Source organism: Oreochromis aureus, linkage group 16, assembly GCF_013358895.1.
Source record: "Oreochromis aureus strain Israel breed Guangdong linkage group 16, ZZ_aureus, whole genome shotgun sequence".
NCBI classification, from domain to species: domain Eukaryota; kingdom Metazoa; phylum Chordata; class Actinopteri; order Cichliformes; family Cichlidae; genus Oreochromis; species Oreochromis aureus.
In genome coordinates, this window is record NC_052957.1 from 34,849,451 (window position 1) to 34,874,535 (window position 25,085).

The following is a 25,085-nucleotide window of genomic DNA, read 5'->3' on the forward strand; positions in this document are numbered from 1 at the left end:
TTGACTGAAACTTTCAGTTAAGACGTCCAGATGTGTGCCGTCCTTTCTAGCCTCATCCCGTTTCCTTACGAGGCATTTTCCAGGCCCCTTTGTAAATGAGGATGTAACAGTAATGACCTAAAACCAAACTCAGACTGACTCACTGCACAGTGTGTTAGTGCTGCCCAGCCCTGTTTGATCCTCTGTGGATATCGGTTTAATGCAGATGTTTTGGGCATTAAGTTAAAGCGAGGTGTTAAACTACCACACAGGAAGTGACAAACATTACCTTTAAGGTTGAGAAGTGAAGCCATTTTACAACAAAACATAACAATATATTGACTTTTATTATTAAATTATACATCTATACAATAGATTCTTAATAAAACCGCAGCTATACAAATCATTAAGAAGTGACCACATGATATTACCCATTGCAGTGTAACTGAAACTCTCTGAGAGGTATGTATTCATTCACAAATATGGGAATCATCTTCAGGCATATTTGGAGGACATGCACAGAGAGGGTACACGGGCTCAGCCACACCGCTGTCCTTCATCACGTTCAGTCATCTTTAGCTGTTGCAGCTGGAGCTCCAGTCTTTGTATTCATCATTGCATTGGTCCAAACATTTTTACGTGAGGGAAATCTCACTGCTTTGTTTTTTAAACATTTTATTCTGACATTTAGATCCCAGGAGAATGAACACTTTAGTTCATGACAAGATGCTAAATAAACGGCCGTGTTCCTGTCAGCTTTTCTTTGGACTTAACCTTTACGTTTAGCCCGTTAAGTTCAAAGCATAACTGATGGTGACAAAGACAGGTATGCAGCCAGAGAGCAGCTGAGCCCAGCGGATAATGAGATCAGTATGATAATGCAGAACTGGCTCAAAAGGCTGCTTTTGAAATTTAGATAACGTGATTTGTTTTCTCTGGCATCTCCTTCGTGCCCACTAGAAGCAAGGATCTAAAAAAGCAAAGTAGTCTCCATTTTCATCCATCCTTTAATTTCCTTTTTCACATTTCCATTTGAGACACAGAAACGTACCATTTCACTCCCAGTAAATCTGAAAATAAATTAATTCCATCCGGTATGATATTGGCCGTCTTCTTTTATGCAAAAAGCTCTAAGCACTGCCGGTTAGTGCTCTAAAATACAAGCCAGATTAAACTTCTGCACTACAGGTTTGATGCTCCACAAGTGATGCTGCTATGAAAAAATTTCCAGACATTTCCCAGCAAAATTCGGACGTTCTCCTCCACGGGACGAAACCTCGCAAACGTGCTGCTGTGATTTTGCTCTCGGTTACTTTGATTTCTGTAAACCCAAAACTTGTCGTATGAAGTAAACTACTGTCTGTATGTTAAAGAACACAAGCTCCCAGGGTTGTAACTGCTGCTTCTGGCTGCCTGTGGTGTTTCACATGGACCCTCTGCTTGATAATTATACCCTTTAGTCTTGGCATAAATAACTGCTTTAAATAATACATTTCTCTCAGTTATTTTCTTATTTCTGCTACTTTTATGACACAATTCACACCCTTTTTACATATTGCATCTCCTTCATTATGAACAAAAACACTTGCAACACTCGCTGTTGACAGTCGGGGCCTCATCTATCAGCTTTTTTTGCATCCTTGTTAATATCAAGTTTGTAAGATTTGTTGTTGTCACATGAAAGTAAAAACGTCAGATAAAGATCCCAAATTCCACCGAGCCAAGCGTTCATTTATCCACATAACATGTAGTGTGGTCATGTTGTGGTCATGTTTATATAAAAGACTGAAGAGTCACGCAAAGGAAGATGTTCATTGTTGGCCAGCAGGGGGCTGGTCCTCGGGGCCTGGCTGCAGAGAGAAACTAGAAGACTGAAGTTGAATCAAACAAAGAATAAAACAGGGTTTACAGTGTGATTGATTGCTCAGTGCTCAGCATGAGGCTATCCAAAAGGATGCCATGGTGGCTACATCCATCCCTTACATATGTGACACGTCTGTGTGAGAAGTAGGACGGCTGTGGCTGTGAGCACAGCAGCCTCACTCTGTGCTGGTCACACCTGTGTGTGTGAAAATGGGTTAAAGGAGCTCGAGCAGCTCGTCTGAGACAGAAATGAGCTGAGAGGCTCCTCGATATGAATCTGGGAAAGTTTACAACATAACAGAATACAAACAGGGATTATTGTGGTCACTTCTTTCACCCATGTGGGTGTGTAGACCCCCGTCTATGTGCTGAGGGTAACTTCATGATGTGTTGAACGCTGTACTGTGGTAAAGACAGCGCGTGGGCACACTATCAGTTTTTATTATCATGGTCAGTATTATTATTATTTTCTTTCTGCAGATAAATGAGGCCCTCACTGTACATCAACAAAGACTCTAAATCTGTGGGACTGTTCTATCTGTCAGTTTCCACGCTGCTAACAACAGTGTAGTGGTAAACAGCCTGGTGAAAGAAATGTTAGCGATGGTCACCCATCGCTAACGGCCGCGCTCTAGAGACGATGAAATTCTGTGAAATTCCCATTTTCTTCTGTTTCCTGCAGCGTGGCTCGGAATGACAATGAGCTCTTTTCTAGGAAAATGTGCCTGCGTCTGTGAGGGTCACACGAAGAACTTTGTTCAAATCAAAACAAATATGCAAATTAGGCACTCATACAGTGTAGGCAGTATTGTCCCTTTGCTTCTGCGACATTCACCCCCAGTGGAAAAACAAATAGAGAGCAGCGGATGGATGCATATCTTACAGGCCTTGCCTACATTTCCTGACTAACAAATACAATTTAGTGAGTCCCACTGAAATGTGGAAATATTGTTGTGCACATTCAGGACAGTCGGGAGCTTCACGCTCGCCGCTCGTCCACGCCCCCACTTTCACCCCTCAGAACGAATCGACTTTTGCTTTACACATTTCGCAATGACGGAAACCACAGCAGCTTGATTCTGACAATTTCACCAACATCAAATACACTAAGAGCTGCAAAGATTCAGCCACTTGCTTTTACAGGAGCATTGAGAGTGGATTGGAGTCTGCTGACTTTTGCAGTGTCCCTGGGGAACTTCCAGGGCGGAGATATGCAGTGTTGTAAGAAATCCTGCGGCAGCACGTCCACCTGTGAGTCCTTTAGAAGAAAGAGGTAAGTTTGTGACATCGGCTGCACGCCGCAGTCAGATGTAGTATTCCTTCACGCTGTCTCTGACTGGGTTGTGGAGGTGCAGCTCAGTCCTGTAGTCTGTGTACATGCTGTGTCTGTGCTCCTCTTTGATGCTGCCGCTGCTCCTCTGGGCCCGCCGCTGCTGGTAGACCAGGCGGATCACCACAGCCAGTGCGCACACGGTTATGAAGACCACTGCAGTGACCACACCTGGAAACGACGCAGGGAAGGGACGTTAGATGATGGCGGTGTTGGTGGTCTCAGATTTAAGTAGTGTAGGAGTGTTAGCAGTATTCACATGTTTAGTCCTGCACACATGTGGACAGAGGAACACAGCCCGGCCACCATGAGCCACTTTAAAGGGTGGTTTACTGCACGTTTGGTTTCTGATTTAATGATTTCTTTGAACAGTTCCTTCCAAGGATGGAATAATTAAACCGCATTAACATTTAATGACTTTAAAGTATTGAGAGCACAAGATTTTCTCTACACAGACGTATACGTACACTCAAATATCCGAATAAGTGATGCTGAAGGTTCCAGTGTGTGAACACAAGGCCAAGGTCTAATGACTTGTTAGTGATCTCGACTGACTATTGTACAGCTGGTAGTTCATCTATGTTTATTATGGCAGCATAAAAAGGACTAGTTTGACACTGGATTGATCCCAAAGGTAACTCAGTGAATACATAAGGACAAAGGCTGTTTCTTCAGATTCTTTCTGCATCTTCAGGACTTCAGTTTCCAGCATCATTAGTTAAAACGACTTCACACAAGTACAACTTATTTGGATGTGTCCCCACAGGTCTGGGAGAACACACAAACTGGTTAGAATATTCAGGAAAAACCAAAGAACCACCAAGACTGCGAAGGACTGCTGGAACAGCATCCCTGTCCACAGTGAGTTTTACACCAAGAGGGCGCTGACAGAGAGAGAAGCCTGCTCCAAAATCAACAACTTTGAATCTGACTGGAATTTACAGCTGCCCACACGGACGAGCCAAAAGCCTTCTGGAGTCAAACAAGATAAAGATGATCATTTTCATACGCAGTGACACTGTACCAACTGCCAAGTCCTACAGCGTGATGCTGATACATCACGCTGTAGGACTGCTTTGCTACCACTGGTACAAAGTGGTGGGACTAACTAACCCACCTCAAACCAACTAGCTACTGTAGGCCTTCCCCAAACCCTGGCTGTGACCTCATTTTGTGCTTAAAAGCTGGGTCTGTGCCAGAAGACCAAGACAATATAAATAAGAAGAGTGGTTAAATGTCACAATGATCCCAGGAGCTTGTAGATGGTTAATCTAAGCTAACGCTACCTTGCGAACGGATATATGTATATATTTGAGCCTGTATGTATAGTCTGCATAAATACAAACTGTGTGGATAAGAGCCCCCCCCATCTGACCAAAGCTATTATCTGTTTATTTCTCAGCAAGTTTGGTAAAAACGATCCAGACACATTTTACAAACGATGGTGAAATTACTAAATTACTTTCCCTAAAACTGTAAAATAAGCTTTAGGTGAGTCCACCTGGTCTGACAATGAGTTTGATCATGAAGATATTTGAAAACGAGTCACTCTTTCACACATTTTGTGAGTGAAATTTTAAATGAATGAATTATAACTCAAAATAAGTAGCCAGACAATTCATTCAGGATTGTAGAATCCCCTTTGTGCCTTTGAAATGAGAACCAAATGAGACTGCAGTCCTCCTGTGACAAACTACACTGATTAGACATGATTTACAAAGATAATTAAAGAAAACAGGATGCATCATAATTTAATCTGCAGCCACAAGAAAGAGATGATGTCAAATTTCAAAAGAGCTAAACTAAACTAAAGATTTAAAGTTGAATGAAATAAATGTTCTTAACAATAAAGCTATCGTATCATTTATTGATTGGAGCTGACTTTACCTTGATATAATCCTCTGACTGCGATTGAATAATGTGACTTTAGTTGGGAAATGTACTGATTTGTCTTCTTGTCAAGAGCCTGATGAAAAGACTGCAACACTGTCATGTGTCTGTGGTGAATCTGAGGGCTCAGTAACACCTTGGAGTCTCTGATGGTTGCCTGGAAACTGGTCTGGGCCAAGAAACTGTCTCACGTTCACCCCGGGAGACTGCTTCCTTCACTCTTTGTTGGTTGTAATTTAACAGATCAGATAAAACAGGTTAATTAACAAAGTTTAAATTAAATTGTCCTTATTCCAGCCTTTATGTTGTTCTGTCTTCATATTTACCTTACAGATAGCAGAACAGATGCATATGAAGCAAACAAGCAAATGACAGAGGTGTTATCTGAAACAGGCACAGTGCCTCAGAGACTGAACACTTTGTGATCCTGCTAATTACTTAAAGATAATCACAGTTATAGGGCCTCTGATAGGCTTTATAAGTAATATCATCTGGAGACATGTAGATATGGATTTGAAATGCTTTCTTGTTCAGAAAGCACACATTACAGCATCAAGTTTCCTTTCAAATAAAAACAAGGTTTAAGACACGATCATGACAATAAGCTCGAGCTGGGGCCGAGTTATCGAGAGATAAGGAAAAGGCATTAAGACGGAGCCAAATGGAGAGAATGACAAATGGCAAACAGCTGGGACTCATTTTCAATTAAGCAAAGGAAAAACACGAGCACAGCACAGACCTGCTATTACAGCCAAATCCTTCTGGGTGCTGCCGGCACGCTGCTCTTTGTCTTTATTTGCATTTACAGCCTGATCTGCAGAGCAGAAACAAAGAGAAACATCATCATTTTCATACATGTCGACTTCTCTTTAATGACTAGCTGTCGTCTTCTCCTGTGAAGTGAGGTGTGCTGCAGTACAGTCCATGACGTGATGATTATATTTGGTTCATTTCAGGTTCCTGCCCCTTGATTCTCATGAGAGGCAAAGACAAACACAGTCTATTTAAATTTCTCTGCTTCTGAAAATGATTTTAAACCGCAGTACTACCCTGGAATTCCTAATTTACACAATCCAGTTAGCGAGCTTTCTTACTGTGATCATGTTCTGTTTGGTTTATAGCTCTTTGGCTTGTTGGACCGCTGTAACATCAGCCAACGTTTGTGTAACACATCCAGTCCAGTGAAAAGAACAGCTGTCTTTGTGCACTTCTGTCTGAACTTCAGGCAAACGAGAAACTATTTTACATGTGGGTTTGGGTCATTTTCTTTAAAACTGATCAGTGTGAGCAAAAAGCCGGCTCAGGAAAAAAGCAAATATGGAAACCAGTGCTACTATACTGCTCTTAAAGTTAACAAACCCTACAGAGAGGGTCCATAAGATCAAATCCAATGCTAATGCTAACCACATTGTGAATAAAATTAACCAGATTGTTATGGAAATATGATCCTAACGATCACAAAATGAAACAGTAACTCTTTAGCTCTGACCTGAGGCGCATATAAAGCAGAGGTTTTCCTGCATCCAGTGTCAGAACACTTGCAGTGCTTTGCTCGTGTCTGAGAAACGCTGACAGAAGAAGTTACGAGGGATTTGATTTAGTTGTTGCAGTTCCTCCTTTGCTTTATAGCACGATGGCTGTATCAGGATTGTCACAGTATCGCTCTGCATAATGATTTAATTGTTATTTGTAGGCTATGCACGGGACTGTAAAAGGCTACAGATGGGAATAAACTGCCCACAACAGGTGACATACTGGTGGTGAAGAACACTAGGACATCAGCTACTCAAGTTATAAATTGGTTTGCACGTCACTGAGAGAAACGAGTATGTGATCCCCAAGAAAAACACGACTTGGTCTGTGGTAGAAACACTTGTTGGAGAGTAACACATCTCTGACACACCGTAGGATGGATCGGGACTCTGGGGACGATGGTGTTGTTTGGCTCACACTCAGCAGAGCTCGGTTTTGGTTTCACAATACTTTTGTTCCAAGCCTTCTCTGAACCATTTAGATGTTCACTGGCAAACTTACGCTGTGGCTTCTTGAGGAAGGGGACTTTGTGGGGGCTGCAATATTTCCATCCATGACGCCGTAGTGTTGCCAACGGTGGTGACTGCGGTCCCAGCTGGCTTTAGATCATTACTTCTGTGTGATTTTGGGCTGATCCACTACGATTCACATGTTCAGTCTCAGCCCACGAGACAAGATGTTGATTCTGAGCTCCAGACCGAGGACAATAGATGGTCCTTTTACTTTTATTCCATTTACGAATAATTGCACAGCTGATAGTTTCATTAATTAAGGGAAAAAGCTATCCAAACCTTTCTCAAATCACTTTAGTTTGATTTTATTTATATAGAAACAAATCACAGCAACAATTTCCTCAAAGGGCTGTAAAGACTCAGCATTAACAGAGAGAAACAATCAGCTCGTGTGTTTGTGAGTCTAAATAAATAGATCATCAGTGTCATGGATGTGGATGTCTTACCTTGCAGAGTATGTGACTCAGCTAGCGCGCCACAATTTGATTGGACCAGCGGACCACGGATGGTGACCAATGAGCTTCCGCGATTGGTCAGCGCTACCTTCAGTGGTGCCACATGATTAAACTGGACTGAGGAAAGGCAGCCAATGAATCCTTTAGAAGCTCCTTGTATCACTTCCTCATCAAAATGCTCCATTCCTACAAAGACACAGCCGAGAAGTGAGAAATGCTTCTCGCTCGGCTTCATTTGGTAAATGCCGAATGAGAATTATTGATTACAGCTGCACAGTGACTTACTGGCGACTTTGCCTAACGTTAGCGATCGTATGAGGATCAGCTCTGCATCAGATGACAGCGTGTACTTCCTGTGGATGTCCTGGTTGATCTGGTTGGATAGAAAGAAATCAGATAACAAGGTGATTACAAGAAATTCAACCCAGCAGCTGCAAATGCAGCTCAGTGCAAGAGCGATCTCTGTGTTCACTGCAGCCTCACATGAAACCAGCTCTCCCTACAGGTAGCTCTGAAGTGAATTTGACCTTGTACCCCTGTGCCATCATGCTGACTCAGATTAATCGCTTAACATGGTGAAGTGCAATAAAAGTGTAGGATTTCAGTTTACTATTGCATGAAAAGTGCCTGCAGAAGCACATATGCAAACTGATGTGCACACCTTTCCTCTTTACATGAAGATGCTGAATAGTTCAATCCTGCTGTCTCGTCCATTTGTCAAACAATCCAGTCATGTTGGTTACATTGTTTCACTCAAATAGCTACAGTGCTGTAAAAAGTATCTGCCCACTTCCTCATTTCTTAATTTTCTTTTGCATGTTTGTCACACTTAGGTGTTCCTGATCATCAAATAACTTTTAACATTAGACTAAGATCATCTGAGTAAATACACAACACGGTTAAATGATGATTTCATTTATTAGGTGAAGAGAGCTATCCACACCTACCGGACCTATGTGAAAAAGTTATTTAAAACCTGACTAAGACTCAAACAGACGCCCCAGCCAGGACCAGCACCATGACGCAAGTTATGGAACCATGAATCTGCTCTGTACTAGAAAATCCTGAAGGATAATTGGGATGGGAATGTTCCACGGGACATTAGTTCGATTCCTTGGGATTGTCCGTCTGGTTGCCTGTCACTTCATCTCACTGGTTCCGCTTGCACTTGAGCTACAATCAGCTGAATCCCTTTCAAGCAGGAAAACAGTGGCGCAGCAAGCAGCATGGACTTTACTTTTTATTGCAGAAAAGAACGAGAGTGCGATGGTAAAGTGAAAACTGCCAATGCAACAAAGAAGAGAAATACCTGCAACATATGTACGACACTTTATCTACCTCACATCAATTACCATTTTAGAATTACCAGAAAGGAGGAGTCAGAGGAAACTGAAAGGATTCCCTACAGCAGCAGCCCCCAACCCCCGGGCCACGGATGAGTGGTTTGGTACCGGGCCGCGAGAGTTCAGGTTCGGGTGTGAAATTATGATTTTCAGGGTTTTTATCATTTTTTGCTTTTTTTTAAATCGTTTTTATCGCTAACTCAGTTTCCCTGGGTCTTTTCCCGTGTGTTATGAATAGATCTTCTACTTTTTTTTTTTTGGTACCAGTACTGGTTTTATTTTGTTGTATTTATCTGCAACACCATAAATATATTGTTGGACATAAACTGGTCTGTGGCGCAAAAAAGGTTGGGCACCGCTGCCCTACAGAACAGAATTTTTGGATGTTCAATTTTGTTCCACTGAACGGGTCGTTTGTAACAGCAGGCGACAGATACTGAACGTCTTGTGTTGATGTCTGCAGGAACTCTGTGTATGGTCTAAATGTGGCTGACCAATGATCAATGGGCTTTGATCAGTGGTTGTTGAACAATGGTCATGACAATTTGCATATTAATGAAACAGCCCATTGTCCCCTCAGTGGTGCTGGTTTCAGTCATTGTACAAATGTCCTGTTTCTAAGGTTGGAAACCTGCAGTCAGCTGAGACTGAAGACGTCACCTGGATGAGTGAAAACGGCCCGTCCAGATGAACAGAACCTTTTAGGATTTACTTACCTGGATGAGTGAGCACGCATTAAGATGACCTGATGGTTCAGTTGTTTTATTCAGTCTGGTTATTGATTGGTTCTCATCACAGCTGAAGTGTAGAAGTTTATATATTTCAATTATTAGCTTTAGATTTGCACAAACAAAAATTCAATCAGGGGCTCCTCAGTCAGTCAGTCCTTGGTCCATTACTTTCTAACCTTCACATGTGTCTGCTTGGTACAGCACTATCATACAGAATTCAAATTATATATTATATCCTTAGGCAGTTAAAAAACACATCATATTCCTCTGGTAATCTAACCTCTGTTCAAAGACTCATCAGTTGTATCAATAATATTAACTGTTGGATGTCTAGAAACCTTTAAGATATTATTGTTTATCACATATTTACCATCCCTGTCTCTTAAACACAGTGAGCAACTTTGGAATCAATACAAATATATCAAAAGTTAGAAAATGTAATTTCAAACTGACCTACAAATGTTTTCATGCCTTCGTGCCAAGCAGGTTACTCTACTCGCCTAAGACAACTTTTCTTACTCATACAAGGAAATCTGACCATATCACCCTGATACTGAAGTCAGAGAGTTAACTTTGAAATCCATGTATTAGTTGATGAAGCTTCCATCGGTGTGGCCTCAGCACATTATGGACCTGCAGTCAGACCTCTCAGGTCATCAGCTGCAGGTCTTTTACCTGTTCCCAGGATTAGATCCAAGTGTGCTGAGGGTGCTTTCAGGGCCCCTTCTTGGACGAGCACCTGCTGACCTGTGTAAATTACATCTGTGCATATACTCAAAAACATACTCCACCCTTTCTGTCCTCACAGGTCTCCACTCAGTAACTCTGGATGTGTGCGTGCACATGCACATGTTTAACTGGTATTTTAAAGACAAAACCTACATGTGTGTTTATCTTCTATGAAATGTTTATCACAATGAAATGTGCTGTATAAATAAAATTGCCACTGGATGCAAATAAACAGTGTTGAGTTCACATAAAGATGGTGTATGGTGGATGTTGCTGCTCTTTGAAGTTAGTTAGGTTTAGTCTTTTTCATTTTGGGGTCATATTGTATTTCATGGGATCCAGGTCACCTGCTCTGGTTTAAGGCCTCCCCGGGTAAATTTAATGTGTATTATCAAAAAACCTCTCCCAAAGAATATTGTATTTCACTCCTCACACTTATGAGTCAAACTGGGAGAAGATTCAGTGCAGTGGGGGGAATTACTCACAGAGTTATATGAGTCCAGTGGATTAGTTTTCTCTCTGGACAAGTTGTGATCAGCTAACCTGCACTGCTGCAGCTCTGAGGTTTGCTGCCCTTTGTGCATTTAGCCAAGTCAGGATACACTGAATTTGGTAAGTGATACTAACGAGCATCATCAGCTTAAATGCTATTTGATGAATGCTACTCTTGATGTAACAGAACAGCTAGCATGGATACAACAGACTGCTGTGCATCTTATCCTCATGTTAACTTTGAATAACACAAAATTTAGTAATTTATTGTAGAAAATAGGTCACAATATATAAAAAACCCAGATAATCTAAAACGTTTTAGGATAAGGAGTCACTGTACCTTTATCTAGCAGACAGACTGTGATATGTGATTGAACAGAAAATGATTACTACCATTTATGCAATGCTATTCTACTTTTAATGACCACTCAAAGCACCTAACACAAATCACCCTTAGCCCTATACTCACATCATGCTTATACACTGCAAGCACTTTACATACATCACAGCCACTGTCTAACCTCTTAATCTAATATGTGTGTCTTTGGAGTGTAGGTTGGAGTGCCCACAGAGAGCCTGCACAGGAGCAGGGAGAACATCCAAACTCCACCAAGCTTTTTGTTGTGACTCTTCCAGTTCCGTGTCATACCTGTGTTGCATGAATGACAGATAAATACTAAATCTGTAAGTGTCCATGAAGGCTTGACAGAGATAAGCATGGAGTAAAGTGAGGACTGTGCAGGCCAGATAGTGGAGAGTCATTAGTTCCTAAGTTGTTGAGTCAAGTCAAGTCAAGTTTATTTATAAAGCACATTTAAAAACAACCGAGGCTGACCAAAGTTGAAGAAACACAGGTACATAAAATGCCTCACAAATAAAACAATAAATTAAAACAATAGGTTAAACCTTGCTGGCCAGCAAAATAGGTGAGTTTTAAGAGAACATTTAAAAGTTCTGGTTATCTGATGTGAGGGGGTAGACTGTTCCACAGTCTGGTGCAGCCACAGCAAAAGATTTAATAACTTTAATTGTAAGGTTTGGAAAGCATCAAGTCTGCTGACCTCAAAGATCTCCTGGGGCAGTAATCATACCAGGTGCTTTAAAACCAGCAGTTTGTAAAATCAATCCTAAAAGCAACTGGGAGCCAGTGGAGAGAGCAGAGGACCATGATGTGGTCTCTTTTTGAGTATCTCAGTGTGAACAGGTTGAAGGAACACCTGGCTGCAGCACGTGAGAACTCACCTGGTTATTCCGTATGGTTCAGGACGTCCTGTGTGCTTTATTTGTACTCTCTACTATGCAACCATGCTCTATGAGACAGCACGTCCATATGCAGGACGTCCTGTACCAGTGTTACTGACCTGTACGTAGAGGTTTTTGCCGACTCGGTGGATTCTGATTCGATGAAGACGTCCATCTGCCAGATTACTCGGGGTGGGAGTGAACACGTCCGGTTTCTTGTCTGTCTGCAGGTGATACCAGATCTGCACACTCCCTGGAAAACAAAGCATAAAATGTCACAGAGCAATACGACGCTTCATCTTGTGCTCAGTGTTTGATGAAAACTTGGAATCTACAGGTCTAAATCCTGTAATCTTGTACATATAACATTACCAGGATTCAAATATGTGTACACTGCATTCTAATGGGTGATAAGATAAGAGAATACACCTGTCTGCTGCAAGAATGGGACTGCCTATTTATAAATACACCACTATATCCAAGCTTCTTCAGTTACTCTCGAGAGTCTGCAAATATTTATCTCATAGCTCTTTGCTCCGAAAACTGAGCAAGTCAATATGTGCTCAGCCCCCCTCCCCGGGCCAGGCACACACACACACACACACACACACACACACACACACACACACACGCACACACACACACACACACACACACACACACACACACACACACACACACACACACACACACACACACACACTCACTCGCTGCCAGATCAAAGAGTCAGAAAGCTATGCATTGTCAAGTGGAGCTAGGTCAATATTACAATTCCCAGTCTGTAAGTGAAGGGCTTTGTGTTGTGATTCATTTCAGATCCTGAGAGTGCTCCAACAGAGGAAGGTCACTGTGGATAAAGTGTCTCCCCTGCCCTTCACTGTTTACAGAGACCCATGCAATTTGGCTGCTCAGGTTTAACACACAAGAGCAGATTAGGGCTCTGGCTAAAAACTGCACAGAGGTGTCACTCATGCCACTCAATGTGGCACTCGCAGGTTAGGATGTAGCGTGGCTGTTAGCTTAAAGCTCTGAGGTCTTTGTTGTGTCTGAATCTGAAAAACGGAGACTCTGAGGTGATACGCTGTAACGTATGCAAACCCCTTTTCCTCCAGGAACCAAGTCAAACAGTGGAGCTCAGCTGGTGTCGCTGAAATGACTGTTCTCAGGCTAAAATATGAGCAATGTCTAATATTATCTAAAGCTTAAGCTAACATCATGTGATGAATGTTATACCTCATAGTAACATTAGTAGGTTAACAGTAACCATCCTAAATTTCAGTCTGTGTCCAGACAGCGTTTATTTCAGTCCCACAATTTATTTAAAGTGAATTAAAGTCGTACGTGATAAATAGCACTGCTACAGTAGATGTTAGGAGATCCTGTGGGACTTCCAGAAACAGCTGGGCAAACTGGTGACATGGGAAGCCCCCAGCAGCCTGTAGGCCTATTGCAGTGTAAGGAAGGATACAGTTAAGTAAACTGAAAGTTTTAAGCTTAATCTTAAAAGTAGAGAGGCTGTTTGTTTCCTGACTCCAATCTGGGATTTCACAGAAGAGGGGCCTGAAAGCTGGAGACTCTGCCTCCCTTCTACTTGTAGATATCCCAGGAACCAGGAGTAAACCAGCAGTCTGAGAGTTAGGTGCTCTGCTGGGTTTATATGGTACTATGAGGTCTTTAAGATAAGATGGGGCTGATTACTCAAGACCTTTTATGTGAGGAGAAACATTTCAAATTAAACTCTGGTTTTAAAGAAAGACGATGGACCTACCGGCCCTGCCATAAACACTACTGGTCAAATGCTTTACAACACCCCAATTCTCCCAGTTATTTATTGCAATTCAAGTTGTGCAAGTCCAATGAACAGCTTGAAATGGTACAAAGTGTTGAACAGCCAGCGGTTAAAAAAAAGGTAAGGTTACCCCAAACTGTAAAATAATGTACATTTCAGAATTATACACAAAGGCCTTTTTCAGGGAACACAACACGGGTTAAGAGTTTAAAGCTGTTCTGCAGTAATGGAGGCTGATCAGCCTATAAAGCTGCTGCTGCTAACTCCTACAGGTACAGCCCCCTCTGTCTGCATCAAAGCAGTGCTGGACACACTGTGGTACCATACTCTGGAGAGCATCAGCTGAACAGTACTGTACTGCAGAAAGTAGTGTGGTGTGAGAAAAAGGCGATTAACAATGGAAGAGAGACAGACCATCATATAACATTATATCATTGTGGCGTGGGTGTGGGTGTGGTCTCTGGCCGGCTTCAGAGGAGGGGTGACGCAGTGAGCGCCCGGGGCGGCGCAGGGGCGGGGTGAACAGGTATGCTGGGATGTGAATGTGATTGTGACTCTTTATATGTTCACAGTGACAGTCGGAGAGGGAGGAGAGCGGACGTGACAGCGGAGCGGGAGTGTCTGTGTCCCATTGTAAAATATCAGTAAACCAAATGTCAAAATAAAGAAGTGCTGTCACCACGTCCGTGTCTTGTACATGTGTAAAGGGTCCAACTTCACAATCATATCATCTGGAATATGATGAGAATACATTTGAACATGATGTGAAAATGTCACATAGAGCTGTCACCGCAGTGCCATTTGTTTACATTCCCTAATGCAAGAAAGAGCTGCACGTCAGCCTCGGACAATCATTCCAACAACCTCATTTGCAAAATATTGTTCCTACTAAAGGTGGAAAGAACGCTCCAACACTCAGCTGAGGAGAACCAGACTCACAGGGAGGAGATCCCAGCAGCTGCTGATGTGCCACCCAAATGTAAACAAATGACTCCTCAGAGTGTCAGTGGAGCGCTCGCTAGCTGCACTCCATATGACAGGAAGTGAAACGGGGGATGGAAATTAATGATGCAGTTACATATAATAGAAAAGCAGTACTTTAAACAGCTGCTTCAAAAGTTGGACCCAAGATTTAACAAAGATACAACTTCCCACATAAGCTTTTTATTATGTGACACGATTTTACAGACTCCTGATGAGTTACAGGGTTGAGTGACTTTAGTTATTGTTAAACTAAAGTGTTCAGCAGTTACTTTATACTTGTGTCACCGCTGTGGCGCCACTGTTAAACTATACTGCTGCTGCAGACAGTCAGGGAGTGTGTGACCAGTGACAGCAGCTAACTGGGAAATCTGGTTTCTGCATTTGCTGCCTACAAGCTGCAGGCATCACAAAGGTTTTTCTATATCTTCACAGATATTGTTACTGCATATTTGCGTATATTGCCCACCCCTCGTGTGCATGCTGTATGTGACCGGCCTGGCTCTGCAGAAGAGTATCGGGCGATCCATCAGCTGGTTGGCCGGCGCTGACGCCTGCTGATCTGCCGCGACTGCATTTGACTTTGTGACCTGCAGAAACTAATTATGTGCTCGACTTTCTGTTCTCATGCTCTGATCTTTCATCAAAAGCACCAAGCGTCAACGGCATAATCTACACAACATTCAACAAACAGACCTTCACACATTCATGCAGTGAACTGTTGCTGTGCACTAAACTGAAGAGCCCTGGAAATATGACTAAATCATTCTACTTTAGGCAGATTCTATTTTTTACACAATCGCTCTCAGCCTCTGAGTGAACTTGGAACCAGTTCACCGTCAAGGGAGCAATCTGCTGTGTAATTATGCATTATATCATTTGGTAACCATGGTAACAGGGATGTAGGAGTTCTCCCTGATACCAGAAAGGGGTTAAAAGAAAGGAAAACAGGTGTTGTGTAACTAACACCCTCCAATGCTGTGGGTAGGCGTGCTTAACCCCAACAAGCGTCACAATAACTGAGCTGCAGAGAGCAGAGAACCATCGTATCCACTTGTGGGATAAACCCTGTGTTATCACATAAGTCTTCCTACCTCTTTATTTTTTGCGTGCTTGTGTTTAAACACAGGTGTGGTGAGCTGATGTCCTGCTCCATAAATCCATGCATTTCTCCAGATCCTTTTTCTATAACGCCCCTACTATCATGTCTACTTTTGCAAAGCTTCAGCAGTTTTCGCTGTGGTTGACACCGCCTCCTTTACTGTTACCAGCAAACACCCATCCTCCCCACCCGGCCATCCTTCTTCAGATTCCTGACGGACTCAAATTAAGTTCCACAGCAGATACAGATTTTGGTTACGAGTGAGCGAGACACATGAAACAAACACAAATGGAGACCATAACAATACAGCGTAGAACAGGAAGTCAAAGCAATGTGGATACATAAGTAAATACTTCTGCCTACTCCTTTTCAAACAAATAATGAAATGATATTTTATAATGATTGCGAAGACACATGTTTGAAATGTTTGAAATAAAAATGAACTGAACTGAACTGAACATAAGAATTCTACTTTAAAAACATACGATACTGTAAGAACGGGCCTCGTGTACTAACACTGCCTACACACACAGCTGTGTGCAAATCACGAGTACATTCATGGAAAATTCTGGGAGTTATCCATATTTTCCTACCTGAATGTGGTCGTAGTGTAAAGTTCCTTGGACCATGGGTACAAACGACAGCCTGGCTGACTCAAGAATTTATACACAAGACTTTAAAATGATAATCATTGTTGTCATATTTGTACTGCAACACTGCACTTGTTCTGACTTCTTCCTTGGACGTCAGACGTGATCATTTAATTTTCTGTAGCCAGACTTCGTCCTTATTTTTTGCCTGGATGGTGCAGATTTCTCTCTCGCGACACTGTCACTACTTTCTTTGCGTCGCTTGGAGGGAAACATGTTTGCTTTTATAGAAAAATCAGGGCAGTATGCACATAGTATGCAAACTGAGTCTAAAAGGCTGTTGAATAATTCTGATTTACCAACATATTGGTGCAGGTTGGTGAGAAACAAAGATGGTTACACATGTTTGATAAATCTGATGGTACTTTGCATAGTGACTCATTTTTTAAAACCTGGAAACAAAAGACTTTCCAGTATCTGAACTCTGTGTGGGACCTTTTCCCTCCTTTCTCATCAGTGATGACACTTAAATCATCAGTAAAGTATTTCTGTGCTCAAATACACGACGTGGGTTAGAAAGCAAAAGTTACAGACAAACAAGCATCCACCCATAAATCTTTGAACTGCTTATCGAACTTATGTTTGTGGGGAGCTGCAAACAGGGATGTGCACCCTGGACTGGTCAGCAATAAATCCCAGAGCCACACAAACAGCCACAGTTGCAGCCAGTTTAATTTCATTTGTTAAACAATTTGTACTTAATGAGTAATTAGCATGTCTTTGGGCTGTGGGAGAAGCCAGCTCTGACTCCCATGTTAACAACATTAAACACATGTTTACAGACGGGTACAAAAAGCTGTTTTGGCCTCTATGAACACTTCTCCACTTCATGTATGGCTGATTACTTTCTCATAGCTCCATTTGGATACTGACAGTGTTTAAAGTTAGCTGGTGCTTGCTTTGACTGACAGGTTTGCCACCCGTGGGAGCTGTAGCTGCTAGCTGCCTGCTAGGCTTCGCCTCCGTTAATTGGAGTCAGTGAACTGGACCTCACCACTGTGTTTATGCCATTTGAGCCTTTTGGAGCATTTTTAATGGAATAATCTGACATATAATACGGCCTGCTATGAACTACAGGCCATCCAATAAGATACAGTTTTTATGAAATTCCAGCTGTAATCTGATTACTGTGCTACTTACCACTAATTAGCAGTTGTGTGTGTATTGTCCCCGTTCAGTTTATGGATTCAGTTTTCTAACTAAAACAGCTTTTTGGTGGCAGTTGTTGAGTTTCCCTTACAGTTGGACCCCAGACTGAGGTGGTCTGTGGGTCTGTGCCAGCCCCCCGGGGAATATTCTGCCCATATATACAAGCTGATTGCTTAGCACTCCACCCTGTCATTCATATATGCTTAATAATATAGCAGTGTCCAACACCAGTGGGTGACATGATGGTGGATACATCTGTGGCCAAGCGGACACGAGAAAGTGAGTAGGCTTTGACAGATACAGCTAAAATGTACCAAATAAATAAATAAATGTAATTTTGTTATCACAGTTATTGTTCTTCATGCTGCTGCGTGAGATCAACAGCACTGACAGGTTTATACTGTTTCCTTCAGCCTGCTAGGACCCAAACCTGCCCACACACACACACACACACACACACACACACTACAGTACACAGATATATAATGTGCAGTATTAGAACAGTCGTTTGCTATTCAGTATTATTTCTACTTCTTCTTCTTTTGAGTTCTCCCTTTAGGGGTCCCACAGCTGATCTCCTGCCTCCTCCTCCTCTTTAACAGCTCAGGAGGAAATAAAGGAGGAGAAAGCCTTGTTGCCGAGCACAGTGGTACGGTGTTTCTTGTCCCCATGTTTGCACACATTTCACAAAGAAAGTGTGCAAACCTTCCACTCCAACAGCTCCACCACCATTTTCCTGCCTCAAGCTGTGCTTTACTGTCCTCCCTGTTTTCCACACAGTGACCTGGTGGCAGCGCTCAATTCAGAACTGGTTTCATCAATAAAGGGCCCAAAAAGCCTGCCCCAGCATGGCACCATGGTTTTCTTCTCACTCCCATTAGTAACACTACATAACGCTCGACTCTCAGGCCTATTCAAAGTGCAATGCTTCTCTGGGAGGCACCAAGACAGAAGAGGCTTTGTGTCAGCACAAGTGCTGCACTTTTGGAAAACAGGTTGTTTTCACTGTAGCCTCCTCTCCCTCCATTACTACAGCTGATCCCCTCGTTAACTCTGGCAAACCAGCTGTTGTCTGAAAACAAGAAATGAACCATGTGACAGTTATACAGTGAAATCTAGAGAAATTCACCTGAACACTGAACTCACCCTTCATTTATGTCTCCAAATTCACCACCTGGACTGTAAAAGAAACATTTACTGAACTTTCTTAATCCACTAACTGTAAGAACCCCAGGATGCTCTGTGGTCAACAAATACTTAAAATAATTACACAGGGAATGCAAGTCAGAGGGCTACGGAGCCAGGACCAACTCTGATTCACAGCTGCCATCCTGATATAAACAGAATCAAAACAAAGAAAATGAGTTTGTTTCTGATAAATATTTCCTCTCATACTGTGAAAGAACTGCTGTTTTTCTTAAGAGAGAAGGATGTAAATGTTATTCAGCGTGGCTTCTTTGTCTAGGAGAAGCATGTTTCATGTTTTTAACGTTTGCATTCAAAGAAGAACATGATTACACAACTACAACAACATTACCATATATAATTACTGTAGATATTTGCGTGTTACACGTACCATTTGTGGCCAGGATGACAGCGATGTATTGCTGGCTGAAGGTGCTGACAGTGAGCAGCATGGCTGGTCTCTGGGAGGTGACGAAGCTCAAGGCCACGTCCTCTCTGGCTCTGCTGTCCGTGGAGGAGGTGGAGGCCTGAGAGCTTCTGTTCTGCATCACTGAGAAGGGCTCCTGGAAGGTGTAGGTGACTGAGGACTCTCTGTCAAAGGACACAGACACCTCTGTGCAGACACGGGAAAAGAGAAGAGATGCTTTTAGGTGCTGATTCAACCTTTAATTAAAGATAAATACATAAATAATCACCGAGACAAAATCAGCGAGCTCCTTCAGATGTGGAGTGGTTTATTCAGTATCAACTGGATTTCTTTGCTTACCTAAAAATAGCCCAGCTTTAGTGTCCATCCAGCACAGCAAGGCTGCAGCAAAACTCATTCTAGTATTTCATGATATTCGTGCTGTTTTCACCACTCGGGGCAATTTATCAGACTTCACACGGCTCCCTCCGTGCCCACAAATATTTTTTTCTCCCACAAATGCAGCCGTACTCCCAGAGACCGATAAACAACTCTGATGTGTAAAACTGTTGCGGTTCTCACACTCGACCATACAATCGTAAAACAAGCCTGCGAAGCACCGTGAGGAGGGTCAACAGCGTCCTTCCCCATGCTGACTTTATTAAAGCTACAAGCTGCAGACTTACAATAACAGTATAAAGGCTGCTGTAAATTTCACAGTGACTCAATGCTAGCAGGTAGCTAATAAGTACGCTTACATTATTATCATATTTTCATTTATATGAATTTTCATTTGCAGTGTAACTGCATTTGCATTATTAATACTAAATGTTCACTTACAGTATTATTTGATTTTCATTCAGTATATTCAGCAGCTCAGCTTTAAATGTAGTCATAGTATGGTCACTGGGTAACAGCTCATATCTGTGTTACACTTATTATACACAGGTCTGCCCAGTTCACCTCAGACCAGCTGGAAGTGGTTTTATTCCTCAAACTATGTTTCTCTTCCATCACTCGAAGAACCATCTGGTTCCTCTACACCAGTGTGCGGGTCATTACCTGAGGAACTGTTTGCATTAACTTCATCAAAGCTTCACTGAACTTTTATTGTTGCAGGAAATCTGGAATTTGAGCAGGTTCCAAAAAAGCTGTTTATGATCACATTTGCAATTTAACAGTTTCCTAAATACCTTCATGCTCTATGAAAACTGCCTACATTTCAATATAGTGTGTGTGTGTGTATACATATATATATATATATATATATATATGGGGGGTTTTTTTGTTTTGTTTTTTTATATACAAAACCACCCAGCACGCCCATAAGGGCGGTTTATCCTTCAAGCTCGGGTCCTCTACCAGAGGCCTGGGAGCTTGAGGGTCCCCAAGATTATGGAAGTACCCTCAGTATCTTAGCTGTTCCCAGGACTGCGCTCTTCTGGACAGAGATCTCCGATGTTGTTCCCGGGATCTGCTGGAGCCACTCGCCTAGCTTGGGAGTCACCACACCTAGTGCTCCGATTACCACGGGGACCACCGCTACCTTCACCCTCCACATCCTCTCGAGCTCTTCTCTGAGCCCTTGGTATTTCTCCAGCTTCTCGTGTTCCTTCTTCCTGATGTTGCTGTCATTCGAACCGCTACATCGATCACTACGGCCGCCTTCTTCTGTTTGTCTACCACCACTATGTCCGGTTGGTTAGCCACCACCATTTTGTCCGTCTGTATCTGGAAGTCCCACAGGATCTTAGCTCGGTCATTCTCCATCACCCTTGGGGCATCTCCCATTTTGACCTCGGGACTTCCAGGTTATACTGCACAGATGTTCCTGTACACTATGCCGCCACTTGGTTATGGCGCTCCATGTATGCCTTGCCTGCTAGCATCTTGCACCCTGCTGTTATGTGCTGGATTGTCTCTGGGGCATCTTTACACAGCCTGCACCTGGGGTCTTGCCTGGTGTGATAGACCCCAGCCTCTATGGATCTTGTGCTCAGAGCTTGTTCCTGTGCTGCCATGATTAGTGCCTCTGTGCTGTCTTTCAGTCCAGCTTTGTCCAGCCACTGGTAGGATTTCTGGATATCAGCCACCTCCTCTATCTGCTGGTGGTACATACCGTGCAGGGGCCTGTCCTTCCATGATGGTTCCTCGCTTCCCTCCTCTTTCTTGGGTTTCTGCTGCCTGAGGTATTCACTGAGCACTCGGTCAGTTGGGGCCATCTTCCCAATGTATTCTTGGATGTTCGTTGTCTCATCCTGGACTGTGGTGCTGACACTCACCAGTCCCTGCCCCCCTTCCTTCCGCTTAGCGTGCAGCCTCAGGGTGCTGGACTTGGGGTGAAACCCTCCATGCATGGTAAGGAACTTTCTTGTCTTTATGTCAGTGGCTTCTATCTCCTCCTTTGGCCAGCCTATTACCCCAGCAGGGTACCTGATCACAGGCAGGGCGTAGGTGTTGATAGCCCGGATCTTGTTCTTACCGCTCAGCTGACTCCTCAGGACTTGCCTGACCCTCTGCAGGTACTTGGTGGTTGCAGCTTTCCTAGCTGCCTCTTCATGGTTCCCATTCGCCTCAGTGCGGGATCCCCAGGTACTTGTAACTGTCCTCTATGTCTATGTCTGCAATGTTGCCTTCTGGTGTTCGATCCCCTCAGTTCTGACTACCTTCCCTCTCTTTGTTACCATCCCACTAAGCTTCTCCAGCCCGAATGACATTCCAATGTCATTGCTGTATATCCTGGTAGTGTGTATCAGTGAATCGATGTCTCGCTCACTCTTGGCATACAGCTTGATGTCATCCATGTACAGGAGGTGGCTGACAACCGCCTCCGCCCGTAGTCGGTATCCGTAGTCAGTCTTGTTAATGATCTCACTGAGGGGTTCAGGCCTATGCAGAACAGCAGTGGGGACAGAGCATCTCCTTGGTAGATCCCGCACTTGATGGTGACTTGTGCTATGGGCTTGGAGTTGGCCTCTAGTGTTGTACGCCACATCCCCATTGAGTTCCTGATGAAGGCTCTTAGGGTCCTGTTGATCTTGTACAATTCTAGGCATTCCAGTATCCAGCTGTGGGGCATTGAGTCATAGGCCTTCTTGTAATCAATCCAGGCTGTGCACAGGGTTGGTCAGTCTGGTCTTGCAGTCTCGACTGATTGTTCTGTCTACCAGTAGCTGGTGTTTTGCGCCTGGTATTCTTGCCAATCCCTTTCTGTGCCCCGCTCATGTATTGACCCATGTGCCTGTTCATCTTAGCCGATGTGATGCCTGACAGGAGCTTCCATGTAGTACTGAGGCAGGTTATTGGTCGGTAGTTGGATGGGACCGTCCTTCTTGGGGTCCTTGGGGATCAGGACCGTCTGACCTCATGTTAGCCATTCCGGTGTCTCTCGTTAACTAGCAGTTGGTTCATTTGTGCTGCCAGACGCCTGTGGAGTGCAGTCAGCTTCTTCAGCCAGTAGGCGTGAACCATGTCGGGGCCTAGTGCTGTCCAACTCTTCATACTGGAGACCCTTTCGTGGATGTCTGCCACCGTGATGGTTACTGGACCCTATTCTTCGATTGTCTGTCACTTCCTGTTTCAGCCAGAGTGTGTGGCTCCAGCCTCAGTTCAGCAGTCGGAGTATGGGAAAGGATGGTTGGGAACGGAGCCTTTGGTGGTGCTATGGTCTGCCCTCAGATCCACCAGCCACTGAGCATTGCCGTTATGGGTTGCGTCCTTCTCCCATATGCTCTTCCAGTATTGCTCCGTCTCCAGCTGGTGCTGTTCTCTTATTGTTCCCTTGCCACTGAGAGTACACCTTTGCTGGTTCTGTGGAGAACAGTTGGTTTATTCTCCTGCCTTCTATCTCTCTGCTGTACCTCCTCAAGCGGCTGGCCAAGGCTGTGAGTCGTTGCTTGCTCAGGTATGGACAGCTTGCTGTACTTCTTAGGCACCTTCTTCATTGTATATATATGTATATATAGTGTCCAAGTTTCATTTTAAACCTGTGTTTATTCATGACTGTGTGTTTGATATGCTGCAGCAAACGCATGAATGAACTGAACACCAGACTTGTTTTTAAATATTAATCAAATTAAGCTTAATTAAGCTTCCATTAACTGTCATTTACACTTAACTAATAATCAAATCACATAGAGTATTGGCTTTAAAATCCATATTTGAATGCCAGTGTGTGTGTTCAGCTGATTCTTTGGACCTGACTGCAGCAGCTGGTGCTGTTCCTGGTGCTGAGGCCACCTGAACAGGTGCAGATGCTACGCTGGTCACTTGTTTACTGTCTGGGTTAAAAAACCAAACCAAAAGATAATTTAACGTTCAAATGAAATGCGGATTTGATGTGTCGGAGAGTGGATGGGATGAGAGCCGCGTTGTGTCTACCCACCATCTCAGTGTGCTGCTGCTGCTGCAACGACACGTTAGCAGTGAGCGTGTCAGCAGTGCTACAGGCTCTGCTGCTAGCACACACCACTGAAGCAGATAATCTGTAGTCAGCGGCAGCTCAGCTGCATGTCATTGCTGGGTGCCTGGCTTTTAACAAAAGCATATACACCAAGTAAAGAGCAGAAGATGAAACTTGCTCCGTTCTGTCACATAACAACAGCATGAAGTAAAAGCAAAAGCACTTTAATTTAAATCTCTGCAACTCATGAACACGAATGCAACATGCACTCTATGGTAGACAGGTTAGATATGTATATATAAGATTAATCAATATTGCTACTTTGTATTCCATCAGTCTTTGTGCTTTAGGGCTAGTTCTGATTTATGTAACTGTGGTGATTTTGCAGTAGTTTAGTTTTGATTCCCAGTGTCATATCTTTAGGGATCATGTGTTGTAGAGGCTCAGGGAAATAAACAATTCTCCAAAAACCTGATTTATACATGTAAATATTCTCAGCTTCTGGTTTAAAGTCTTACTTAATACAACACGAACGTCACTTTGTAACTGATGGACCCTGGAGTCAGTGTGCTCTGTTGACCATGTAAGTGACGAGCTGTGAGGAGAGGGCAGCGTCACTTTGCTTCACAGTCAGATCTGCTCCGTGTCACTTCCTGTTTTAACACACCAAAATGATCTGCTTGAGGCTTGAAGACAGAACTTCACTAAGCGATGGGTCACTGTCACCACATCTATCTGTGGGATTACACAGTGGGCCATTACCAGGACAGATAAGGAGCTAAATGTAGTGGGAGAGAGACAACAGGACATCCTGAGAGAGCACAAAACTCAAGCTGCTGCAGTCACTACTCAAAACTGGCCAAAGCAAATACTTCCATGTGATCGGTAAAAGCTGTTACAGCCAGGAGAAGAACCTATTGGTTAGAGCGTCTCCAGCACGCACTGAAAGTATCACTATCACTGAGAACAGACGGGCATGTGCAGATGAATATGTCAGTCAGCTGGCGAGCACATGGAGATCCCGGTGCAGTTAGCTAAATGTCTGCTCTTTGTTTGCTTTCACTCACACTGCAGAAAGGAAAAAGCTTTCAGTGATAAACTGTTAGTGTGACTTTGTTCTCATGAACGTCTGCAGCACACGTTAGTGTGACTTATACAGCAATAGAGACACAATGGAAACACGGCAACATTAAATAATCGGGAATGATCCTTTCAGATGCAACATTCATAGTACTGTGTTTAAACTGTTTCTACAAGACAAAACTTTGAATATACAGTGCTTTAAAATCTGCCTTCAAAAGGCTCGTACTCCCACGCAGAGC

General features: G+C 43.3%; 1 protein-coding gene across 1 annotated transcript in view; it reads right to left on the minus strand.

Annotated features, from left to right (window-relative positions):
• Nucleotides 1-307: 307 nt before the first annotated feature.
• cntnap5a (contactin associated protein family member 5a) overlaps nucleotides 308-25,085 on the minus strand; it is a 125,052-nt gene continuing 100,274 nt past the window's right edge. Inside the window, exons 19-24 of the mRNA XM_039600461.1 lie at nucleotides 19,347-19,568; nucleotides 12,219-12,352; nucleotides 7,848-7,935; nucleotides 7,554-7,748; nucleotides 5,802-5,876; nucleotides 308-3,343 (exon numbers count right to left, since the gene is read on the minus strand). Coding sequence (XP_039456395.1) covers nucleotides 3,147-3,343; nucleotides 5,802-5,876; nucleotides 7,554-7,748; nucleotides 7,848-7,935; nucleotides 12,219-12,352; nucleotides 19,347-19,568 — 911 coding nt within the window. The 3' untranslated portion in view covers nucleotides 308-3,146. The remainder of the gene's footprint in view (nucleotides 3,344-5,801; nucleotides 5,877-7,553; nucleotides 7,749-7,847; nucleotides 7,936-12,218; nucleotides 12,353-19,346; nucleotides 19,569-25,085) is intronic.